The 22,347-nt window shown below is 44.3% G+C and overlaps 1 protein-coding gene across 8 annotated transcripts in view; it reads left to right on the forward strand.

Annotated features, from left to right (window-relative positions):
• The window catches only part of SLC44A3 (solute carrier family 44 member 3), a 73,521-nt gene extending 52,440 nt beyond the window's left edge, over window positions 1-21,081 (forward strand). For 4 of the 8 annotated variants that reach the window (XM_069478241.1, XM_069478244.1, XM_069478245.1 and 1 more), the window contains 3 exons: window positions 16,908-17,045; window positions 19,129-19,365; window positions 20,890-21,081. In XM_069478241.1, coding sequence (XP_069334342.1) covers window positions 16,908-17,045; window positions 19,129-19,365; window positions 20,890-20,994 — 480 coding nt within the window. In that variant the 3' untranslated portion in view covers window positions 20,995-21,081. Of the gene's footprint in view, window positions 1-16,907; window positions 17,046-19,128; window positions 19,870-20,390; window positions 20,534-20,889 lie in introns of those variants that run through there. The other 4 variants (XM_069478240.1, XM_069478243.1, XM_069478247.1 and 1 more) reach the window with 2 other exon arrangements.
• Window positions 21,082-22,347: the final 1,266 nt, after the last annotated feature.

Below are 22,347 nucleotides of genomic sequence, written 5' to 3' on the forward strand. Positions count from 1 at the left end.
CGCCAGTGCCTTGGTCAGTCTGAGCGGTGGGAGAGTACTGTAATGTCCACCACTGTCACACCCCATTTCTGCCAAGGTCAAGTGCGCAGGGGTGGCTGGGTACCTGATGAATCTGCACTGCATCCACTCAAGGAGGGGTGAGGGGAGCCCGCTGCACCTGGATGCAGTCTGTAAGGCGCGCAGCCCACCTTCCCTTGGCATCCGTCTGGATGAATGCAAATGCACAGATCACCACTTAATTGGAAATGTTGGCAGCTTCCTGTCTTCCTGACACATGCACTGGTCACAAAGCTCCTGGATACCTTTGTGGAGTCCAGTGCAGAGACAAACTTGCTGCTGCTTGGGAAATGTGCACCTCTCTCCCCTCCCCACCCCACACACCCCTCCCCACCCTGCCCTGCCTGCCAGTACTTTTTTTTCAGTGAACATAATGTTGGTCTCTGTCTCCTAAGCCTTTGTGGCAGACTTGACTTTGTAATATCTCAAAGACTTCTCTTCCCCCCGCCCCCTTTCCTTGAAGTTAGCTCTGTTTCAATGATACTCTTTCTTGTAGACCATCAATAGCAAAAGCACTTGGTGACTTTTCCATGGCAGGTTTTGGTTCATCCCAAGCCAAATGGCAGATCTCCAGTGACTCCTCTCCCAGGGCAGCATGTGCATCTCGGAAAAATAATGGACATTGTGCAGTTTCTCTAACTCAGTTACAAAAATGATGTAAATGTTCTTAAGGAGAAACAATTCTTTCAGTATCTGACATTGCCATGAGAGGTAACCTCGCCACGGAGCAGCCAGCCAGCCCTTGTCTCAGTGACAGCAGTGGTTCTGACCCCTGCGTCCCCACTGACTGTTCAGAGCTACTCTGGGCATGCGGCTGATGGGGAGAGCACTAGAGGGATGCCTCGTGTGCATGTGTTAGAAAGAAACTCACACGTGTGTCCATATGATAGTTTGCATTAAGGCTCATTTATAGACAGCGGTAATCCCCCCACCCAGCTGTCTCATGGCAAATGCTACTATCCTGGCTTTAAATAGAAAGGAATTGAGACACCTATTCGTAGAGGCCCCAGACTGTCTGGGAGAAAACAAACTGAATCCTCATGTTTCCTGGTGTATGGTTCAAAAGCTGTCAGGCATATGGCCATGGCTTTGTGTGGATTTCCTGGGAGCAGCCTCTCTGGAGCCCAGCTCCCACCTGCTGTGAGCATGTCACAGGGTCAGGGCTTGGAGGGCGAGGCCCCGAGCCCTCTTCTCCAAGTGGGCCTTAACGCCCTCTCAGTCCTCCGGGGTGAGGCCCCGTGAGCAGCTGCCATCTTAGGTTGGACTCTGGAGTCCTTCCTGACTTGAAATTGCTATAGCTCCTGGGAGAGGAAATTAATTTTTGTTGAATGACTGCATAGCTATAGGAAAGGATTATCCTGCTCAGATAATCAGGAAACTCCTGTGAGGCTACCAAGTGTTTGGCATTAATTGCCTTGACTTCCTCCAAAGGGTGCAGCTCCTGAAGACAAGAATACCTACCATTTATTGGGCACTTACTTTATATATATATAAAATAATATATGCCAGGTTCTGTGCTACTTTATGTGTATTATCTACCTATATCTTCACAAACCATCCTGTGAGAGCTATACTATTATCTTTTTAAAAAACAGATGATAATGCTTAGGTTCAGAGCAGTTAAGTAATAGCCTGCCCTAGGTTAGAGAGGAGGAAAGTAAGAGCTGACTGTTGAGATTCGGAAGACCCAGTACGCCATTCCCTCTTCCCTTGTCCAAATTCTGAACAATCGAGATGCAAGAGTCAGGCAGGTGAAGATTAAAAATATCACCTTGAGGCCGGGCCCGGTGGCTCACGCCTGTAATCCTAGCACTCTGGGAGGCCGAGGCGGGTGGATTGCTTAAGGTCAGGAGTTCGAGACCAGCCTGAGCAAGAGCGAGACCCCGTCTCTCCTAAAAATAGAAAGAAATTATATGGACAACTAAAAATATATTTAGAAAAATATTAGCTGGGCATGGTGGCGCATGCCTGTAGTCCCAGCTACTCGGGAGGCTGAGGCAGTAGGATCGCTTAAGGCAGAAGTTTGAGGTTGCTGTGAGCTAGGCTGACGCCACGGCACTCACTCTAGCCAGGGCAACAAAGTGAGACTCTGTCTTAAAAAAAAAAAAAAAAAATCACCTTGAATACCAAATCATCTGATTGGAAAATGTGCTACAGGAACAGCTGTGGGAAAATAGATTTGTTAAGGTTTTACCAGTGAATCAGAAAGACCAGCCCACCCTCTCCCAGACCCAGCCAACGAGGGGTGTTCTTGGTGACAGGTGGATCCCCAAAGAGAGTGCAGAAGGGACTGAGCCAGCCTGTGCTCTGCTTCTCCTTCCAAACTCCCCCATCCCTTCAGTCAGCCTCCTACCCTGGGAATGAATGACAGGCATTACCCTAAAGGAAGCCCCTGACCATGGGAACACAAAGCCAGGGCAATCAGGGTCACCCCCACACCAGGATTTAAACCCAGGTTTCCACCAGTCCATCAGGGCACTCCTTCCACAGGGCAGGGACTCGGAGCCCCAGAACTCGAGAGATCGTGGAACACGCTCCCTCAGCATCTGGGGTCTAGAGTACTTGAAGGCCTGAGCCAGCGTTGCACGGTTACGGGGTGACAGGATTTCCCTCTTCTCTATCCTGTGTCTTCTCTTCCTCTTTCCTTCTGAGCTTCACTTAGCTACTGAGGACAGACAGATATGTCGCATTACCCAACGTGTCAATATGAGCTGCCCTGAACTTACCTTTTGAGCAGAGCTCTATGTAGATCTCCCCATCTTTTGGGTGACATGGAAGACAGAGCTGTGCTCACAGGGACAGGAGGTTGAGGAACATTTGGGTCCTAGGAAGATTGGGGTCTCACCTTTTCTTAATGGTACCAAGCCCGCAGCTTCCTTCTCCAAGCCTCCCCTACTCTCCTCACATTTCAGCCCTCCCCTTCTTCCAGGGGACAATTGCCCACATCTTACAAGAGCTCCTTCTTCCCATGCTGTCCCCCTGCTTGGATCTGGTCCACATACCCCTTTTCCCAGCAGTGTGACAGAGTGAGAAGAGTGCAGACTTTGAGGCAGACAGATCTGGGTTTGAATCATAGCTCCTCCATTTCTTATGCCCTTACATAGGTTACTTCACCTCTGTTTCCAGATAGAAAGATAGATATGGAATATATAAAGCAAAATTTTTAGTATCTCCCTCATAGAGGTATTATGAGAGGGTTGAATAAACTGATACATATAAACATTAGAGCATGGTGTCTGGCTCTAAGTACAGGCACTGTAATGTTAGTTTCTTTGGGAGGGAAGTGGTGAGTTTAATTAGTTTACTCATTTGCTCACCAAATATTAGAAGCCTATGTGCCAGGTAAATTGGGTATGAAAATACCTATCTCCTAGGATTATAACAGAGAATATTTGCAAAGCTCTTAGTTTTGTGCCTCACATGTAGAGGTACTTGCTGAATAAATGGAAGTTATTACCATTATTATCAATGCACTTAGTGTATGAGCTCCTGGTTATATCCCATGGTACTTAGGATAGTGCTCAGTTAGGGATATATCAGCATCCATGGGGAGTTCTCTTCCCAATGCACCCTTCTCTCCCCACCCCACCTCAAGCCAGACCACTACACAAATCACTTGTTGGGGGGAGTTGAATTGCTAAGAGCTGCCCATCTGGTCCTTGCAGTCCAGAAAAATGCCCAAGTTTCCCCCACCATGAAGGGTGGTGATGTGAAAAAGTTCAGCACTCAAGTCCTGAAGAAAGAGAATAACCGTGGTCTGCAGATTGAGAAAACATGCCCCGCGTAGCACATGTTCTCAGCAGGCTGGCCTCTGACCTCTCTTTCTGCATCTAGTGCTCATTTTCTCTCTTTGCTCCCATTTTTCAGTAGTCAAGAGCAGTCGTGTCTGTCTCGCAAGAGCAACGGGGACTGTTTCCAACAACGCTGGTTTAAAAGGTCATCCGATCCAAGGAGTCGCCGTTGCATCACTCTAATAAGACTCCTTTCACAAGCCTGAGCTCCATGTAGGGCAGGGAGCAACCCTTTATGCTCTTTGTACCTTCCTGTCATGACACGTTCTAGGTACACTGGAAAATACTGAGGGAGACTGCTGTGTTTTTAACTTTGATCTGAGAAAACCACTTTGGAGTCAGCAAAATCTAATTTCCTCCTAAATAAGGAAGCAGGTGACATGTGCAAACACTGTCCTGTGGTGAGCAGTGTTGGATGTGGGGGTCTGGCAGCCGCAGACTGGCTCCTCCCGTGTCGTCCCAGGACAGGTCAGTGGCTGCTGGCGACCCAGGCTGGGCTGGGACGCTGGGGGAGGTGGCTCAGGATGGAGGAGGGAATGTTCACGGCCCAAGTTGTCAGCTTTACCCCAGGGGCTTGAGAAATGTAAAGATTATAGATTAGTTTCTACATTTCCCAAGTTGACTTCGTGTGGAAAATGAAAATAAACCACCGAGTAGCTCCTACCCCAAGTCTAATCTTCCTCATGGTGGAGGGCAGGTTTCTTCATTGTCATTTCTTTGTGTCTAGTTCTTCTGGAACAGTTGTTGTCGGAGGGCGCTGACTGCTCACCCTGAAGCCCACCCGCGCCCACCCCCTCCCATACCCTTCCAAGCAAGGCACTGACTGTGGGGTACGTTCCTCAGCTGTCATTCTCCAGTTATCTTTGTCCTAGACATTGAGGTGTGTTGGGAGAAGGAAGCGATTGTTGGCCAGAGACTAGAGAAGGCGTTCATAAAAAGAAAAAAACACGAAAGGAGGTGCGAGTCTTGGCGGCTGAGGGGATAAAAGCCGCTTGGATTTAGCAGTCGCGGATTCGTGTCAAGCCAGGATCCCTCAGTGCTCCAGGCTGCTGCCACCAGAGTCTCGTCTTTGAACTACTTCCACCGGGGTGTGACTCTAGCCACAAACTCAGATGTGCAGGAAGGACTGTGTCATGTCTCAACCTAATTTCTGACTTTGAGCTCCCATTCCACTGAACTGGCCGAAAATTTAAACTGTTATTCTTGGGCTGTACCCCATGGGGTTATCTGAGTTTCAGGTGTCCCCAGGCATTAGTAGACAAAGGTTGCCCTTGACACATCCATCTTCCCATCCACGTGGCTCCTCAGGCTCTGCCTGGGAAGCAGAAATATCTTACAAGGCCAGCTATGGTCCTGTCTGCCTGGATGAGCTAGCAGCAGGCGACTAATTGTCCTGGTCACCTAAAGGCCCCCCATCTCTGGAACCCTCTCACAACCTGGGCAAACCAGGACCCTGGGGCCCATGGAAGAGTCTTGCCGCTTCTCCATGCTCTGCTAAAGATAAAGCGGACCTGAACCCCTGGTCAGCATGCACAGACCTCTGTTTCCTCCCCCAGCCCAAGGGAGTCTCATCTTCTAATCTGGGGTTGGAGGAAGACCTGCACTTTTACTCGCTGCTCCAAGATAGTCGGTTCCTATTGGGAATCCCCTTCCTTCACCTTTTCCACTGCTAGGTAAGGGCTTAAAATTTTAGAGTCTAAAATTTTGGAAAACAAAAGCCAGTGAGAGTTGCAGACTGGATGTCTTCCTACCCCCACTCCCCAACGGCCCCCTGACCTCACCTGGGGGAAGGAGCCAGAGCCTGAGTCCTGCTGGAATGGAGAATGTGAGAGGAAGGAAGGAGAAAATACATGAGGGATGAGAGTCAAGAGAGCAAAGGAAACCATCATAAATGTATTAGGGAGAGCTGGCCAGTCCTTCCATTCAGAGTCTTATCTCCATGGACATTTGAGAAACAAGTTCTATGAAAAGTAGCAGAAGCAGCAATGAAAAGAATTTTGGTTCATTTAGCTTTCTTATCTGGGTGGGGCTAGAAAGTTCCTAAAAGTTTTAGCAAGTGGATCTAGGCCTTGACAATTTTTCAAGTGGTTTCATCTTCCCCCTTCTCTTGCCTTTTATAGAATGGCTCGGTAGTGGGCACAGGGTGGGGTAAAGAGAGCATTTGCTAGACTCGCATTCATCGGTGGAATGAGACAGCTGAGGCTGAATGACCTCATCGGGACACGTCTCGGTGGGGGTAGAGAAGGGCTCTCCGGCATGTCTGCCATCAAGGCAACAACAAGGAAACTTGGTGAGATCCAGAGAACATGAGGCTACTGACCTCACTTAGTGCCCAGTCCCCAGGCCCCAGCCTGGCGCGTGGCCGATGCAGACCTTCCATACGTGTCCTTGGATGGAAGGATGACTATGAGGAGCCGACTGCCTCAGCACTAGTGCTGGGCTCCCGCTGCCTTCACACAGTCTTTAACGTCTGCTAAGAATAGTGGGGAGGCAAGACAGAAAAAAGAAATACTAGCTCAAAAAGAGCTGCCCTTTCTTGTCGGAGCTGCCCTAACCACGCCTAGAACTGACTGCAGGGGAAACTGCCATCTGAGCAGAACTGCCAGTGGAGAGAGGAGGCGAAAATGGAGGTTCAGAAAGAAAACATCTGTCATACGACAAAGCCACGGTCGTTAAGATGGTGTGGTACTGGCATAAACATAGATGTGCTATGCTAGATTGACACATAGACCATTGGAACAGGATAGAGAGCCCAGAAATAAAACATTGCGAAAATAGCCAAATGACTTTAGAGGAAGATGCCAAGACTATGCAATGGGCAAAGGACAGTCTCTTCAGCAAATGGTCCTGGAAAAACTGGTTATGCACAGGCAAAGTAATGAAGTTGGACTCTTACTTTACACCATTTACAAAAATTAACTCAAAATAATTTAAAGATCTAAAAGTGAGACCTAAAACTATAAAACTCCTAGAAGAAGACACAGGAGAAAAGTGTCAGGATATTGGAATAGGCAGGGATTTCTTGAATGTGACACCAAAAGCGCAGGCAACAGAATGAAAAATAGACAAATGGAACTACATCAAACTTTAAAACTTCTACACATCAAAGGAAACAACAGAGTCAAAAGTCATCCTATAGAATGGGAGAAAATAATTGCAAATCATATATGATAAGGGGCTAAGATCCAAAATACGTAAGGAACTTCTACAACTCAACAACAACAAAACAACCTAATTAAAAAATGGGCAAAGGACTTGAGACATTTCTCCGTGGAAGCTATACAAACAGCCAGTAAGCGCATGAAAAGATACTCCACATATCTGATCATCAGGAAAATGTGAATCAAAACCACAAGACATCACCTCATACCCATGAGGGTGTCCACTATCAAAAGAACAGAAAATAGCAAATGTTGGTGAGGATGTGGAGAAGTTGGAACCCTTGTGCACTGTTGGTGGAAATCTAAAATGTTGTAGCTATTGTGGAAGACAATATGGAGGTTCCTCAAAAAATTAAAAATAGGACTACCATATGATCCAGCAGTCCCACTTCTAGGTATATATTTAAAAGAATTCAAAGTAGGATTGCAAAGATATTTGTACACTCAGGTTCATCACAGCATTATTCACGATAGCCAAGATGTGGAAGCAACCCAAGATGAATGGTTAAGGAAATGTGATACAGACCTACAGCGTCATATTGTGTAGCCTTTAAAAAGGAGATCCTGTCATTTGCTACTATGTGGATGAACCTCAAGGACCTTGTGCTAAATTACATAAGCCAGTCACAGAAGGACAAATACCGTATGATTCACTCACATGAAGTATCTAGAGTAGTCAAAAATCATAGAGGCAGAAAGTAGAAAGATGGTTACTGGGGCTGGAGGGGGAGGTGGAGGGGAATTAGTGGTTAGTGGGGGTAGAGTTTCAGTGTTGCAAGATGAAAAAGTACTAGAGATCTATTGTACAACCACGTGAATAGACTTAACACTACTGATCTCTACACTTAAAAATGATTAAGATGGTAAATTGAATGTTATATGTTTTTTACCACGATAAAAAGAAAAGAAAGATGCTATTATAGTGAATGTCTTTTAAGCAAATGCATTTTTCTTATAAGAGGTTTTCATGCAAGGTGGACCATACCGTGGTACCGAGCAATAATTATTCCCGGCGGTGATCAGCGACCTTTTGGTTTCTTGCCAGGCTCTGTGTCAGCAGCCTTCCTCACGCAGCCTCCACGGCCCCGTGCCCACCAACGGTGTGCACGTGAACAGATGCCTGACTTAAAATTATTTTCCCAAAACGTACAATATATGAACATCCCCATCTCTGCTCTCCATCTCCCTCTTGCCATTTCCTCAGCTCTGAGCTTCAAATCAGAGATGTTTGGCATTCTCTTAACTAAAGAACCAATCCTCTAAAGTCTATAAATCCCACAGTCATTTCTTTTGTACAGTATGACAGGCACCACGGCAAACCTTTGGCATACACTGAGTTTGTCCTCTCGAGGACTCTGTGTAGCAGGTATTTCCCTCATTGTGTAAATGAGGAAACTGAGGCCCCGAGGCTGAAGAGCTTATCTAGGATGGCAGCACTACTGTGTGCTAATCCATATGGCTCCAAAAGCTGTGGCCTGCTGGCTTCATCGTGCTGCCTGGAGTTCCGTGTCAAGGATACAGGCAAAGAGGAGGAAACCAGTGAACGGTTCTCACTAACCAGGGACAAGTGCATCTATTTAATCTTCTCTCTAAGAAAACCTGAAGTCAGTAGCAGTACAAGCATGCCCCATTTCCCATCTCACAGGACCACAGTTTAATTTTGCCTTGCAGAACACCAGGCCTCCCTCTGGTTTGCTCATTTCCTCCACTGGTTATGCAGGTCAAATGCGATTAACGGATGGGACAGCGGCCTGTAATGGGAAAGAGCCTGTTGGATGAAGACAGCACTTCCACACGGTCCTGGATCCTGGACATGCTCGGCATGAAGACTCATGTCATTGTCCTGGTGGGTTTCACTGCAGAGTGCAGAGCTTTGCTAGCAGATCAATGAAGGGTCACATTAAGCAAGATGCGGTTGCCTAATTTGGCTCTTTCTGGATTTGTGCAAGGGGCAGGGCCTAACACAAAGAGCTGGCTGGGCGCACCTGATTTCTGTCCCATCTTCATCACCTCTGGTGGTCACTTAGCCTGCTGAGATTGCCATTTCTACCAGTAAAGTGAGAAGGTTTCGCAGGTGATATCTGGGGTGCCTTTTAACCCTAACATTCTACTGAAGGAACAAAGAAACAAATTAACTGAATTTGAGTCTTTTTTTTGAAGAAATATCATTTGGAAGACATTTTTGGTTTGCCAAAAGCATCTTCCTTTGTCTATTCAACAAACAGTAGCCCCACAGAGAGGGCAGGGATCTGGAAGAGCATTTGAGCAGAGGGAACAGCATCTACAAGCAGAGGAACTGCAAGGGCCCTCCAGGATGGTATAGATGGGAAATGCAGGTGGTGCAGAACAGGTGTGTGAGGTGGCAGTGCTGGGCACACCTCATTAACAAATGAAGACTGCTCAGACATGGAGATTCATCATCAAAGAGGCTATAAATGTTCAAAACCCTGACAAAGTCTGAAAAATAACTCACTAAAGTCAGGATGGGAGAGAAAGTGTGAGAGGACTCATCTTTCTCATTGACAAACCCAGTGTTAAAAAAATAAGTAACCTTTTAACATTTTTCATAATCGTTTTAGAAAGATTTTTCTTAGACTGGGCATGCTGGTTCATGCCTGTTATCCTAGCACTTTGGGAGGCTCAGGTGGGAAGATTGCTTGAGGCCAGGAGTTTGAGCAACTTAGTGAGACCCCATCTCTACAAAATAATAGAAAAATTAGCTAGGCATGATGGTGTGTGTCTGTAGTCCCAGCTACTTGGGAGGCTGAGGCAGGAGGATCACTTGAACCCAGGAGTTCAAGGCTACAGTAGGCCACGATCACACCATTGCACTCCAGCCTGGGTGACAGAGTGAGACACTGTCAAAAAAAAAAAAACCAGAAAGATTTTTTTTTAGAAGACCTAAGTCTTGCATGGGAACATACAATTTGTCTGAAATTGAAATATTCCTTCAGTTTTAGTTCAGTTTCATTTTCCTTTATGGAAGTCAAATTAACATTTGTATGTTTATTTAAAATGCCATGTGGAGCACGGATCCATTTTTATAACATGCTCATGTGTCCACCCCTCTTTCCTTCCTTCTGTCTGTGTGTGTTCGCAGAGGAATGTTGGGGTGAGGTCCGGGGCATGTTAGCAGTGGTTATTTTTGAGAAGTAGGATTGGAGTGATTTTCTTGCTTTCTTCTGTGTTGCTTGATTTTTTATGATGAGCATGAAAATAATAAAGCCATTATCCTAAAAATCAAGCAAAAAGCGAATCAATTTAAAAAGAGCAAACCGAACAGCACTGTCCCGGGCCTGGCTTTCCAGGCAGCGCAGCTCTCCTGTCCCCCCTCCACCCTGCCTCCCACCTGGCCCGGCCCTGAGGGGCTGCCCAGCTTCCTCCCTCACCATCTCACTGGACATTTGTTTGCAACCTGGTGACCAGAGAGTTCCTGAAGGGATCTGAATGGTGAATGCGAGGCCCTGGAAGGCCCAGTGGCTGTTGTGCCCTGCCTCACTCCACATGTGTTTGTGATAAAAACAGAGCCCGAGACGAAACTGGTTTGGGATGTTTCCTGCGGGTTTTACTGTAGGTCCACGGAAGGACCCTGGATGTGTGGGGATGTAGCTGGACTCAGATTTCACTGTATTCCTTTCAGTTCTGAGGGAAGTATGAATGCCGGTGTTATTTATTCATCATCCTGTTCCTCAAGTTTGTTTTAGTAGTTCTTGCTTTGAGTTAATAAATATCAGAACTCTGTGAGGAAAGCATTCCAGAAATAAAGCTGGCTATTCATGGCATGATTTTTGGCAAACACCTTCCCTCCTCTATGGAGGGAAACTCTGTTTACCTTTTGGAAGAGTCAACAGAAACTCAGGTTCACAGTTGTGCCACCAAAAGCAGCCACTTGAGTGCAGTGGGAGGACAGCCGCTGCTCTCAGCGGAGCGTGGGCGGAGGGCCGGGCTGTGCAGGCTTTGGTCTTGACTTAAGGAGCAAAAAATGTTCTTTCTGTGTAAAAGCTGCAATTACCATTCTCAGATAACTCAAAGTAAAGAGGTACTCAGCTTTTCTGTACCTAAAAGTACACTTAAATCTCTTTCATTTTTCTTCAATAATTAGAATTTTCTGCAAAATGGGAAGAATAATACCCAGGGTGATTATTTGGCTGCCTTGTGGGGAAAAGCAGAGGAGAGCCGATGAGAGGGTAACCGTGAGGGCGCCTGGGCCGCTGTGAAGCGCTGCACACACGAGCATCCCTGACGTAGACTCTTAGGCTTGCTGGGCACCTTTTCCAAGCAACTAAACGGGCACTTGAGAAGTGACGTGACTTAGCGGAAGCCACTCAGCACGTCTCTGGAGGCGACGGGATTGGAACCCAGTCTCTTTCTGCTAAACCAACCGGCCACATTCCTGTCTCTTTTTAACGGTAGATCTCATGAGAGCACCACTTTATTAGTTTGAACCTTTCCGAAGGAAAAGCACAAAGTACAGCTGAAAGTAAATGTTTTTCTGCAGATGGGCCCAAATGAGTCAGAGGTCCACTTTGTGTGCGAGTGACACAATGTCCGTCAGAGCTACTTAACCTCTCTGTGCCTGAGTGTCCTCAGCTACCTCACCGGGTTGGAGTTAAGAGGATTAAATGAGTTAATGCTTTCAGGGAGATAAAGTATAGAGTACATAGTATGCGCTCCATGACTGTTTGCCATTATTTTTATTGTCATTTTTATTTATTTACAAACAGAAGTTATGTAATACGTATCTGCTTACTGACTAGGGGGAAAAAAGGCCACAGATATAAATTAGGAAGCTACTGTTAAGTCTGTGCCAAGCCATTTGGGACCTATCACTGGGGTATCTCTGAGGTGGGGGGGAGGGGGAGCCAGAGTGCTGGGGAAGAGTGACAATTCCTAACACTCCTGCCTTCCCCCCAGAGAGGAGCTCCCTGGGCCTGGCTCCCAGCTGTGACTGCTAGTGGGGTGTGTGCTCAGTGGACGACTGGTCACACAGCATTTATGCACAGCTCCAGCGAGCCCAGCAGGCATTGTGGGGGTACTTAGGGGTTCCCCTAGATCTGGGTAGCAATAAGCCTTGGGAGTACAGGGCTTTGTGGCTCAGCAGATGGCAGTGATGAGGGAGATCTGTCCCGAACTTCCCCAGGGCCGCCTGGGGGCCCTGTCAGAAGCACAGGCTGGAGATTACGAGTCCTCCTAAAGCGTCCTGTTGCTCCCCTCGCTCCACAGAGGTCTGGCTCCCGACTCCTCCGGCCCCATTTCCCACCGCACTTCCCTGCGTGGCCCACCAGTGCCTGCACAGGTGCACTCACAGTCACACCTGCGGCCACCTCGTACCCTGCTGGAGACACAACATCCGGACCAGCTCAAACGCCACTTCCATGAAGTCCTCCCAATTCCCCCCATGCTCCTCACTTCACCCCAGCTGTGGCTCTGCTTCTTGTCACTCTCACATTTGCACTGGTATTGTATGTCATTATTTACATATAATGACATATGTCCCCTCAGCCACACAAGACCATCCTTGTTTGTGTCCTTTCTCTTGTGCTCCCTGGCAGCTTGGGACAGTCCCAGGTAGACATTCCATGAAAGTCTGAGAACTAATCAACTGGACCTAGAAGGAGTCTTTACTCCCAGGTAAGGCAGTGAGAATTGGGACCTAATATTGAGGTGCTGCCATTGTCAATTTGGGCATTCTTCCTTGTTTCTAGTGTGTGTGTGTGTGTGTGTTTTGAGACAGTCTTGCTCTGTGGTCCAGGCTAGAGTGCCGTGGCATCAGCCTAGCTCACAGCAACCTCAAACTCCTGGGCTCAAGTGATCCTGCTGCATCAGCCTCCCGAGTAGTTGGGACTACAGGCGCACATCACCACGCCCGGCTAATTTTTGTTCTATTTTTAGTAGAGATGGTGTCTTGCTCTTGCTCAGGCTGGTCTCGAACTCCTGAGCTCAAGCAGTCCTCCCTCCTTGGCCTCCCAGAGTGCTAGGATTACAGGCATGAGCCGTCATGCCTGGCCTCTATTTTGTGTTTTATGACCATTTCAAGACATAGAAATACCTACCTGTTTTGTGGTGCTAAAAAAACACACACACTGAATATTGTCTGGTATTAAAACAAAAGCCAAATGCCACTACCTCTTGCTTGCTTCAATATTAGCCTTCAGGATTTCCTGATTAACTTTCACAACCAACAAAACGTATTTCCTAATCCTTATTACAGCCAATCCTTTCCACATATTGTTAGGATCTGCAGATTGCCTTTGCACGGTAACTCCAAGTTCTGTCAGCCCAGGCAAGTGCAAATGCTCCGAGCAAGGACTTACAGTATTGAAAATTTAGCACAATCTATCTTCCAGCTGCCTGACAGGGAAGCAGCTGCTGCTCAGAATAAGTATGAATTAGCTAATGCTGAAACTGCAGAAATGTTCACTCCAGGTCCTGGGTCGAGTGATTCTTCCCTCCTCCACCTATTCATTCAGACATTAATTCTAGGTCTCCCTGCTGCACTCAGGCCTGAGTCTTGCGGTAAAATGCTAGCGGCGTAGTAACTGCGGGAAGGCATATGTAATTTCCCTGTCAGTGTGGTTTTAATGCCCTCTTTCAGTGGGCTTCGTACATTAAAGAAAAGATAAATGGTTATGGGCCCAGAAAAATCTGTGGAGTCAACACATGCATGAGAAAGTACCATTTTAACCTTTAATCATTTCAGCCAAAGAGCAAAATCTATTTTTATTGCTTATGAGCAATGGTGCTAAATTGACTGTGAGGCGGTGCTGTGCAGGGAAAAGAAGTCCCCACGAAAACTGTATTTCCCCATATGACCCAGAAAGCCCACTGAGATGTTTAGAGGGGGAAGAGATGCAGGGGTGAGGGGCTGAAGGCAGAGTGGCACGCGGTGGGCTGTGGCTGCAAAACAAGACCACGCTGGGGACCAGAACGTGGTGTGAGAAGCAAGACCTGCCCTTTCCTGCGTCCCTGAGGGTGTGAGGGTTTAAAGCCTATGGATAAAAAAACCACGGGTCCTTTCTGTATGTACGTCAACGGGTGCTCAAAGGTTGCCTCTGTGTTCCCAGTTGTAAATGAGACCGTCTTCCATGAGGGCTGGATGATAACAACTGCCCTTTATTGCACACTTCCCATGTGCCGGCGCTTTGCCGAATGCTTTATAGGGAAAATGTTCTTTAATCCTCCCGACATCCCTTTGCGGTCGTGCTCTAACGCACTTTATAGATGAGGAAATTGAGTTCTTAGTTTAGATCATTTGCCCAAGACCAACAGCTAGTCAGTGGTAGGACTGGAATTTGAACCCAGAGACAGTCTGGCTATGGAGCCTGTGCTTACCTTAACCACACTGCTTTTAAATAGCATTTTGCCCTAATGAAAATTGATGGTGTAATGTCCAGAAGGTTAGGACTTTTTTTTTAAAAAAGGTCTCTGTCTCACAGATTCACCAGGGGACCTGGGGAAAATGCCCTTGATCTTGGTTTCCAGTCTATAAAAGAATGATTATGCTATTCTTCACCCACCCACACAGCTGTGTTTTGAGGATGAATGGATTGGTCATCAGGCCTCCGAGAACCTTAGGTGACTGAAGATGCCTAGTTAAATAGTGTGAGCAAGTGAGTTTCCACTTCCCTACGTAAGACCCAACTCCCCGGACTGGAGCAGCTTTCCGCCTACAGCTGGCTTGGGATTTTGAAAGCGAATTTCACATGCATTCTGGTCTCTGTAAGGGAGAGGCCAGAAGTTTTTTGTGAAATACAGTTAAGGCATTTTTGCAGGGACTTTACTGAGAATCCCCTCTGAGGCAAGCGTGGTACCCTGTTGGGGGGATGATTACCAGCCTTTCGTCTTTGAGAACCCAACATTCCTCTCCAGTTGGCCTTGGTGAAAAGGGAGTTTGATAAATGGAATTCATTCTACTCCCTAATCTTGTTAGTCCCCTTCATCACCCCTTCCACTTACTCCATTGGGACCTGTGCCATTGGGTCTGGCTCACTTCCTAGACGCCACACTGGTTCCCTTATGATGTTTCTGAAGGAGTGTACGGAAGGGTTAATATGTACATCATGGGATACAAAACTTTCATCCTTTATCCAGGCCAAAAAGAATGACAACAACCCAAGCAGGTAGTATTCCAGTGTATTTTCCCAAGAAAGTTATAAATTCTTCATTGTAAACATCAGTGCAAGTAGCATTTTTAAAGATTTCAAGAGACATATGAGAAATAGATGGTCTTGAAATTATCATATAGTTATAAGGAGAAGATATTTCAGAAAAATGACCTAAGAAATCTTCTCATATGAACACACGCACACACAGAGTTGTTGTCTTTGACTTAGTAGCCCTGTTTCTGCAAATTTATCCTGAAAAAATTATCCAAAATTGGGAAATTAAGATATTCATTTCATAGTTATTTATAATAGCAAAATATATGAAACAGTCAAAATGTTCCAGCTACGTGTGTGTATACATGCATGCACCCCGACAGAATATTTATTGAAAATTAAAATTATAAAGGCCATGTAGTAACATGAAAATGCTGATTATATAAAAGAAGAAAGTCATACATATAATCATGACACTGTCCCATTTAAATTGTATATTTTTCATTTCTACAATTTCTTTTTTTATTTTGGTGAGATAGAGTCTCACTCTGTTGCCCCAGGTAGAGTGCAGTGGTGCCATCATAGCTCACTGCCACCTCAAACTCCTGGGCTTAAGTGATCTTCCTGCCTCAGACTCCCAAGTAGGTGGGACCACAGGTGTGCACCACCACGTCTGGCTAATTTTTCTGGTTTTTGTGGAGACAGGGGTCTCATTCTTGCTCAGGCTGGTCTCAAACTCCTGGCCTCAGGCAATCCTCCTGCCTCAGCCTTCCAAAGTACCAGGATGATAGGAGAGAGCTACCTCACTCAGCCCCATTTCTAGAATTTCTATTCAATTTGTTTTCTACTCTACCTTTTCATTTTTTATACCATCCTGTTTGTTCCTTATGGTTATCGTTCCTTCCATTATCTCCTCACCATATTAAACATATGTTCCTGAATACTTTTTTCCAGATTGTTCTTTCCAGTTTTTGTTTGTTGCACTGTTCATTTCCTTAGGTCATCTGTAAATTCTTCCTGTGAGCATCCTTCATCTTCTGCAAGAGTTGTCCGTAGGACTCCACTATTCCCTGGCTGAGGGAAGGTGGTTTTTCTTTGTCTTTTCCCAGACCTTAGTAATTTTAATGGTCCCAGGCAGATGGTGCATTTCTTTATCTCTTTCTGGGGATGGTTGGTTGCATTTAAATTGCTTAGGAATCCTGAATTTGTTCAGGGAGTTCAGTTCTCTAGCAAGGGCCTAATTCCATGCCTGTTGGACCTTTGGGTTCAGCTCTCACAAATTACTAGGGCCTGCTTTCTTTCTGGTACCTAAACTTCCTTTCTGTGCTCAGACTCTGTTGTGCATTACGAAATAATTTAGGCCGGGCAAGGTAGCTCACGCCTGTAGTCCTAGCACTCTGGGAGGCTGAGGCAGGAGGATTGCTTGAGCTCAGGAGTTTGAGACCAGCCTGAGAAAGAGCGAGACCCCATCTCTACTTTTAAAAAAATTTAAATTAAAAAAAATAATAAAAATAAATAATTTATGCTTTACCCATCATTTCCATATGTTTGCAGTGGGATGTTCAATCCACCATATTGACCAGAAATACTTATTTATCTTTTCTTTTACTGCAATTGTATGAAAACATATGTGAATATAATCAGAGACTGGAGGGTCTTTGAAAACGATATTATTTTTTATGGGTAGAGATAGTGGTAGAGTAAATATCATTCTCTATTCTGCAAATATTCTCTGTGGTCATATTTTGTTTAAATAATAATTATACAAATCATTTTCAAAATCTTGTCTTTTGTTTCAGAATGCATATACTGCAACTGCCATTAATGGGACAGATTTTTGTACATCAGCAAAAGATGCATTCAAAATCTTGTCCAAGAATTCAAGTCATTTTACATCTGTTAACTGGTTTGGAGACTTCGTCATTTTTCTAGGAAAGGTAAGATGCCTTGACTAAACAAAGGAGGCTAGCATTCAGAAAATCAAGCTCTGCAACAATTAGTTTGAAAGGGAACTAATATTTCTAGAGTACTTACTCTGTAGTAGATGCCGCGCTTCACTGCCCCTTCAAATCCTCAATCCCTGGGTTATAACTAAGATTTAATAACTTGTCCAGAGTTCCACAATAGGTGTAGCCAGGATTTTAATCTTAGTCTTACTCTCTTACCTGTGATCAGTTCAATCATTCTGATTCCCACTTCTTCATGTCTAAAACGAAAATGCTACAAACCTTAGAACATAAATGTTTATAGGGTTTTTTCATTAAAAATAGATAGAAATAGTATTGAAACTTGATGAAACTTGTATATTATTTAAGTGCATTAAGACTTTAAGTAAGACAGAATTCTTAATATCCTAAATGGAGCCAAAATGACATTTGTCCCGTCATCTGAATAATTTTTAAGAAATTGCATGTCGTCTTGTGTAGCGAAGGAACACCTCAGAGCTCCCACAACATTACATGGTATAAAGGACAGAGCCCTGACCCTGGATCCTTGCACAGTTTCAAACTTTAGTTTTCATAGCTGTAAAATAAAGATGACCCCATGCCCTTTCTAGGTTGTAGGGAAGAGTAACTGAAATGTTGCTCAAAGTGGTGACCAGCTCCCACCCTGTCCCTATCTGACCATGCTCAAGTCAGAAGTCTGTCTACACTGGGCCACAGTCACCCTCTGGGACTAATTCTGCAATCTCAGTTTGCCTGATCCTGCTTCCCCTTGACTGCCCTTCAAATGCCTGACCACAGACACCCTGCCCTTCACACCATGCCTTCTGCATTCCAAGCTGAACATTCCTCAATTCTTTCAACCCCTCCTCCATATCTGACGCGAACACCGCAGCCTTCAGCAGTGCCCAAAAGTGAACAAGCTCTTAGTCTCCAGTTGTGACCTGGCCAGTGCTAAATGTGGGGACTTTTTGCTCATTTAAATCTTTGTGCCTCTGTGGTATTTGGTGTAGGTCTCTGGTGCATTACTATCACAGGTGGTGTCGGTAATGTTACAACATGCTTGGATTTCACAGGTCTGTGTTAATCACACACACATTTAAGTCTCAGCTGGGCCCAACACATTTCATGTAGCCGGTAGCGACAGAAATACAAAATAATTATGCCTTTCAAAATAGCCTGAATAATCTTAAGTTGTAGCTGTATTTAAATGGCTAATGTTGTTTCCATTAGCTTGGTAGGATTGTGGATGATATAGTTTCTATAATAATAACTGCTTCCAAAAATGTTTCAAATGATGTTTCATCTTTTTAATAGAGTTATTTTTTATTTTACTTTAGATCAACTCATTTTCCTGTGTTTCCCAAAAGGAATATATAATGGCTAATGAGCTTTTAATGATTTTGTGATAACCAGTGAGTCTTTGATTTTTTTAATGAAGTAGCATTCAGATTTCCATGTTCATCTTTGTGGACATTCAGGGGCAACGGGGACCCCAGATGGACTCCATTACATCTGTTAAAGAACTTGGTACATCATGGCCTATAATCCTGTGCATAGAAATAATAATTACATACAGCAAAAGCCTGGACCAAACCTATTATCTCCTCACACCACCATTGGAAAGCCTTCTCACCTCAATCCCCAGGGTAAAACTAATCACCTGTTAAACTACAGTATAGCCACTCAATGGATTGTTGCACTGTTGTTAAAAAATGGTGTTTATAAAAAAAAGTTTTTAAGTGAAAATGTTTGTTGTGGGATTAATATTAAGTGAAAAGACAATAAAAATTTTGAGGTATTATTACATCTGTGTTAATACAAAAGCTAGGCACAGATAAAATGAAAGTACATATGCCCTTCCCACCTATTAACTGGGTTTTCTATTGATATCATAGCTTTTCATTTTTTCTTCTATTTCATTCTGCCAAATTTTCTGACAAGCATTCTTTGCAATATTGTGCACACACACGTGCACATATATGAAATTATTACTTGTAACTGACAAAAAATCTTTTAAAAAATATTCTAACGAACCAATTTATAAAGATTTTCAACACCCTCTTGTTTTGGACAGGTGTTGGTGGTGTGTTTCACTGTTTTTGGAGGACTGATGGCATTTAACTACAACCGTGCACTCCAGGTGTGGGCAATCCCTCTGTTACTGGTAGCTTTTTTTGCATACTTAGTAGCCCATAGTTTTTTATCTGTGTTTGAAACTGTGCTGGACGCACTTTTCCTGTGTTTTGCTGTTGATCTGGAAACAAATGATGGATCATCGGAGAAGCCCTACTTTATGGACCAGGAGTTTTTGGTAAGCAGACATTTCCTTTCCTGTTGCAGTCTCCATCCTGACAATCTCAAAAGTTTTGAAAAGATTCATGGACAAAGGAGGTTCTGTACCCAGCCTCACTTTCTCTTTCAGAGGGCTCTAGTGTAGGCTTCTACTACCCCATGGCCTGAATGTCCCACGAACAATTGGAATTGGATTCCTTAGTAGGAGCAGCACTTCTACCCTGGGTGGAAATGTAACGGTTGATCTTTTTCTAAAGCATTTCTGTATCCCCAAGCATCATGTCATGCCCACGGTATTTTAGGGAGAGCACGCTCTAATGTAGACTAATCACCTTCTGTGCCAGTATTGACAGATCTGCAATTCTCAGGCCCTTTATTCACGAGAAAAGCCACACCTTGTACCCAGTGTGAGCACAGCCCCCATACTGCTTATATCTGGAAATAGCAGGCAGCTGTTTCTAACAGCTTTTGCAACACAGTTGTTGCTCATTTGCCTTATCCTGGGTAGACAGGGATATTTTAACAGCTGAAACATGTCTCATCTGCGTTGTCTGAGCCACTTGATATTTTATGCTGATATTTCAATAATTTTCTTTTATGCTGTTACCATTAAACTTAAGTGTGAAAGCCCTTTTTGTTTTAAGCAGAGCATTCAAAGCTCTCTTCAGGCACTGAAGTTTAACAAGCACAACTATCCTTCTCCATATAAAATAGAAAACTGCAATTTTTACTTTTTTACTTATTTATTTTGACTTATTTGTAGTACTCTAAAGAAAGTGTTTATGATGGTGGTATGAAGCCAGCTAGGTCTTCATTCCCTGATTCACACTTTTCCAGTTAAAAATCCACTTTGAAATCTACCCCTCAAAATATTTAATAGGGAAAATATTCTTTAGGATTCAGTTCTCCAAAATTATATAAATGGTTATTGTTGGGGCTGAGAAACCAATACCCCAAAATACAGTGCTTTGACATGCTGACTTGAAGCAGCTTTGAGGTCTGACCTTCCTCCCGTCTCCTCTCAATTCTTTGTCTCTCCCTAAGCAGGATGAAGTTGTTCCCTGAAGTCCTCTTGTCTGCCTAAAGTCCCGACCCACCAAAGAAGAAAACAATTACCTCTGGTCACTTCCCGGAGTTTTCATTAACTGAACTCATATTGCAGGAACAAAGACTAAAGTTTACCTATATGCCTGGACAAACTTTTGTCAGAAATCATTGTCTGCTCTGCCTAGTAGGCTTTGTCCTAGGCCATTATATGCTCTTAATGTTCACTAAATTCCCCTGAAAATCACTTACTACTTCCGTAAAATCACTCACACTTCCTCATCTCCCTTTCCCCTAAAAAGCCCATTGCATGGTTAGACAATCACTCTGTGATTCTCCCCTCTACATGCTAATAAACCTATATGCCTTTTCTATTAATCTGCTTTTTGTAAGTTTTCAGTAAAACTTCAGAGGGCAAAGGAGAAGTTTGCCCTCAGCCATTATATTATGAACAGTGCAGATGCATAACACTGATCCAACTCATTCTTTCGTTTTTCAGAGTTTTGTAAAAAGGAGCAACAAACTAAACAGTACGAGTGCACAGCAAGACAAGAATTCTTTAAGGAATGAAGAGGGAACAGAGCTCCGGCCCATCGTGAGATAGGTGCCCAGTAGATATTTGTACCTGGAAAAAGTTTCCTCTTTCTAGGAGCCATTTACAGAATAAAAGACAAAACTATTAGAGAAAAGTTAGAACAACAAAAAAAAAAAAAGCAAGACTTGATAGACCCTATTCTTCTTCCTCATTGTTTTTGTCGTTAATGTTTGACCAGATTACAAACTGGAGCCATAAAAGTTTACAACCTATTTTTGTACCAATTAGGACAGACTTTTAAAACCATGTTTATATGTATCAATTAAAAAGCACAATATGTAAAAACTGAGATTTGTTTTTAAGGGTACAACCAATAAACCTTTTTAAGAAAAAGATTTTGTTAGCAGAAATCTCTGGAATATTGTGAGCATTATTGTGGTGGTTTTTGTTTTGTTATGTTCTGTTTTGTTTTTCAGTAGAGAGGTCTTGCTATTGTCCAGGCTGCCAAGCTGGTCTTGAACTCCCGGGCTCAAGAAATCCTCTCGCCTCAGTGTCCTAAGTAGCTGGGACTACAGTATGCACCACTATGCCCAGCCTGGAATGTTGCTCTTATATAGGGTAGGACATTTCCCTACTCATCCAATCCTGGAAATATGCTCAATATATTAACTTTCCAAGTATAATTCTTAGTGACAATAAAAACCAAAGGTTTAAACTCTAACCAGAACTACCACCTGAACTGGGCATGTGCAGGAGAGGGGCAGGAGTTTAACCAGCTGTGACTTAGTTGGTAAAAGCACCAGTCTCTTTTATAAATTAGCAGACATTCTGAAGAAGTGGTTTCCAACTACCGCTCCACCTGAGAATTGCCTGGAGAAAGATTTTTAAAAACACTTATACCTGGACCCCACCCCCAGACACTTATTTAGATGGTGGGGGGCAGGAGTGGGAGCTTTCCCTTTTTAAAGCTTTAAACAAAGAGAACATTAACATGTTGACTGGCAGCCCTGTGTCTGTTACATGGGCAATAAATAGATTACCTACTCTCCTAACAGGAGGATCAATCTGCTTTATTTGGCAGGGAAGGTAGGAAGACATAAGGCTTCCCTTCCCTAAACACCTCTTCAAAGATGACAAGAAACAGCCTGACAGCCCAGGTCTACTTTAAATGCAAATTACTTTTTTCTTAAACAGCACCATTGAATTAGGTTAGGCCCAGCAGTTTCCTTTAGAAAAGAGATTTACAGAGCAGTTCCTCAGAAGCATTAAACTTAGTCCCTGTGGAATGATGAGCAAGTAAACTTCACTGTTACAGGTTTTTTCAAACCACATGTATCCCTCTTATCTGTCTTAGCAAAGAAACAAACAGGCACATTTTCACCCCCAAATCTAATAGAGCCAATCCTATCAGAAGAAATCTTT

Source organism: Eulemur rufifrons, chromosome 8, assembly GCF_041146395.1.
Source record: "Eulemur rufifrons isolate Redbay chromosome 8, OSU_ERuf_1, whole genome shotgun sequence".
In the NCBI taxonomy this organism is placed as follows: domain Eukaryota; kingdom Metazoa; phylum Chordata; class Mammalia; order Primates; family Lemuridae; genus Eulemur; species Eulemur rufifrons.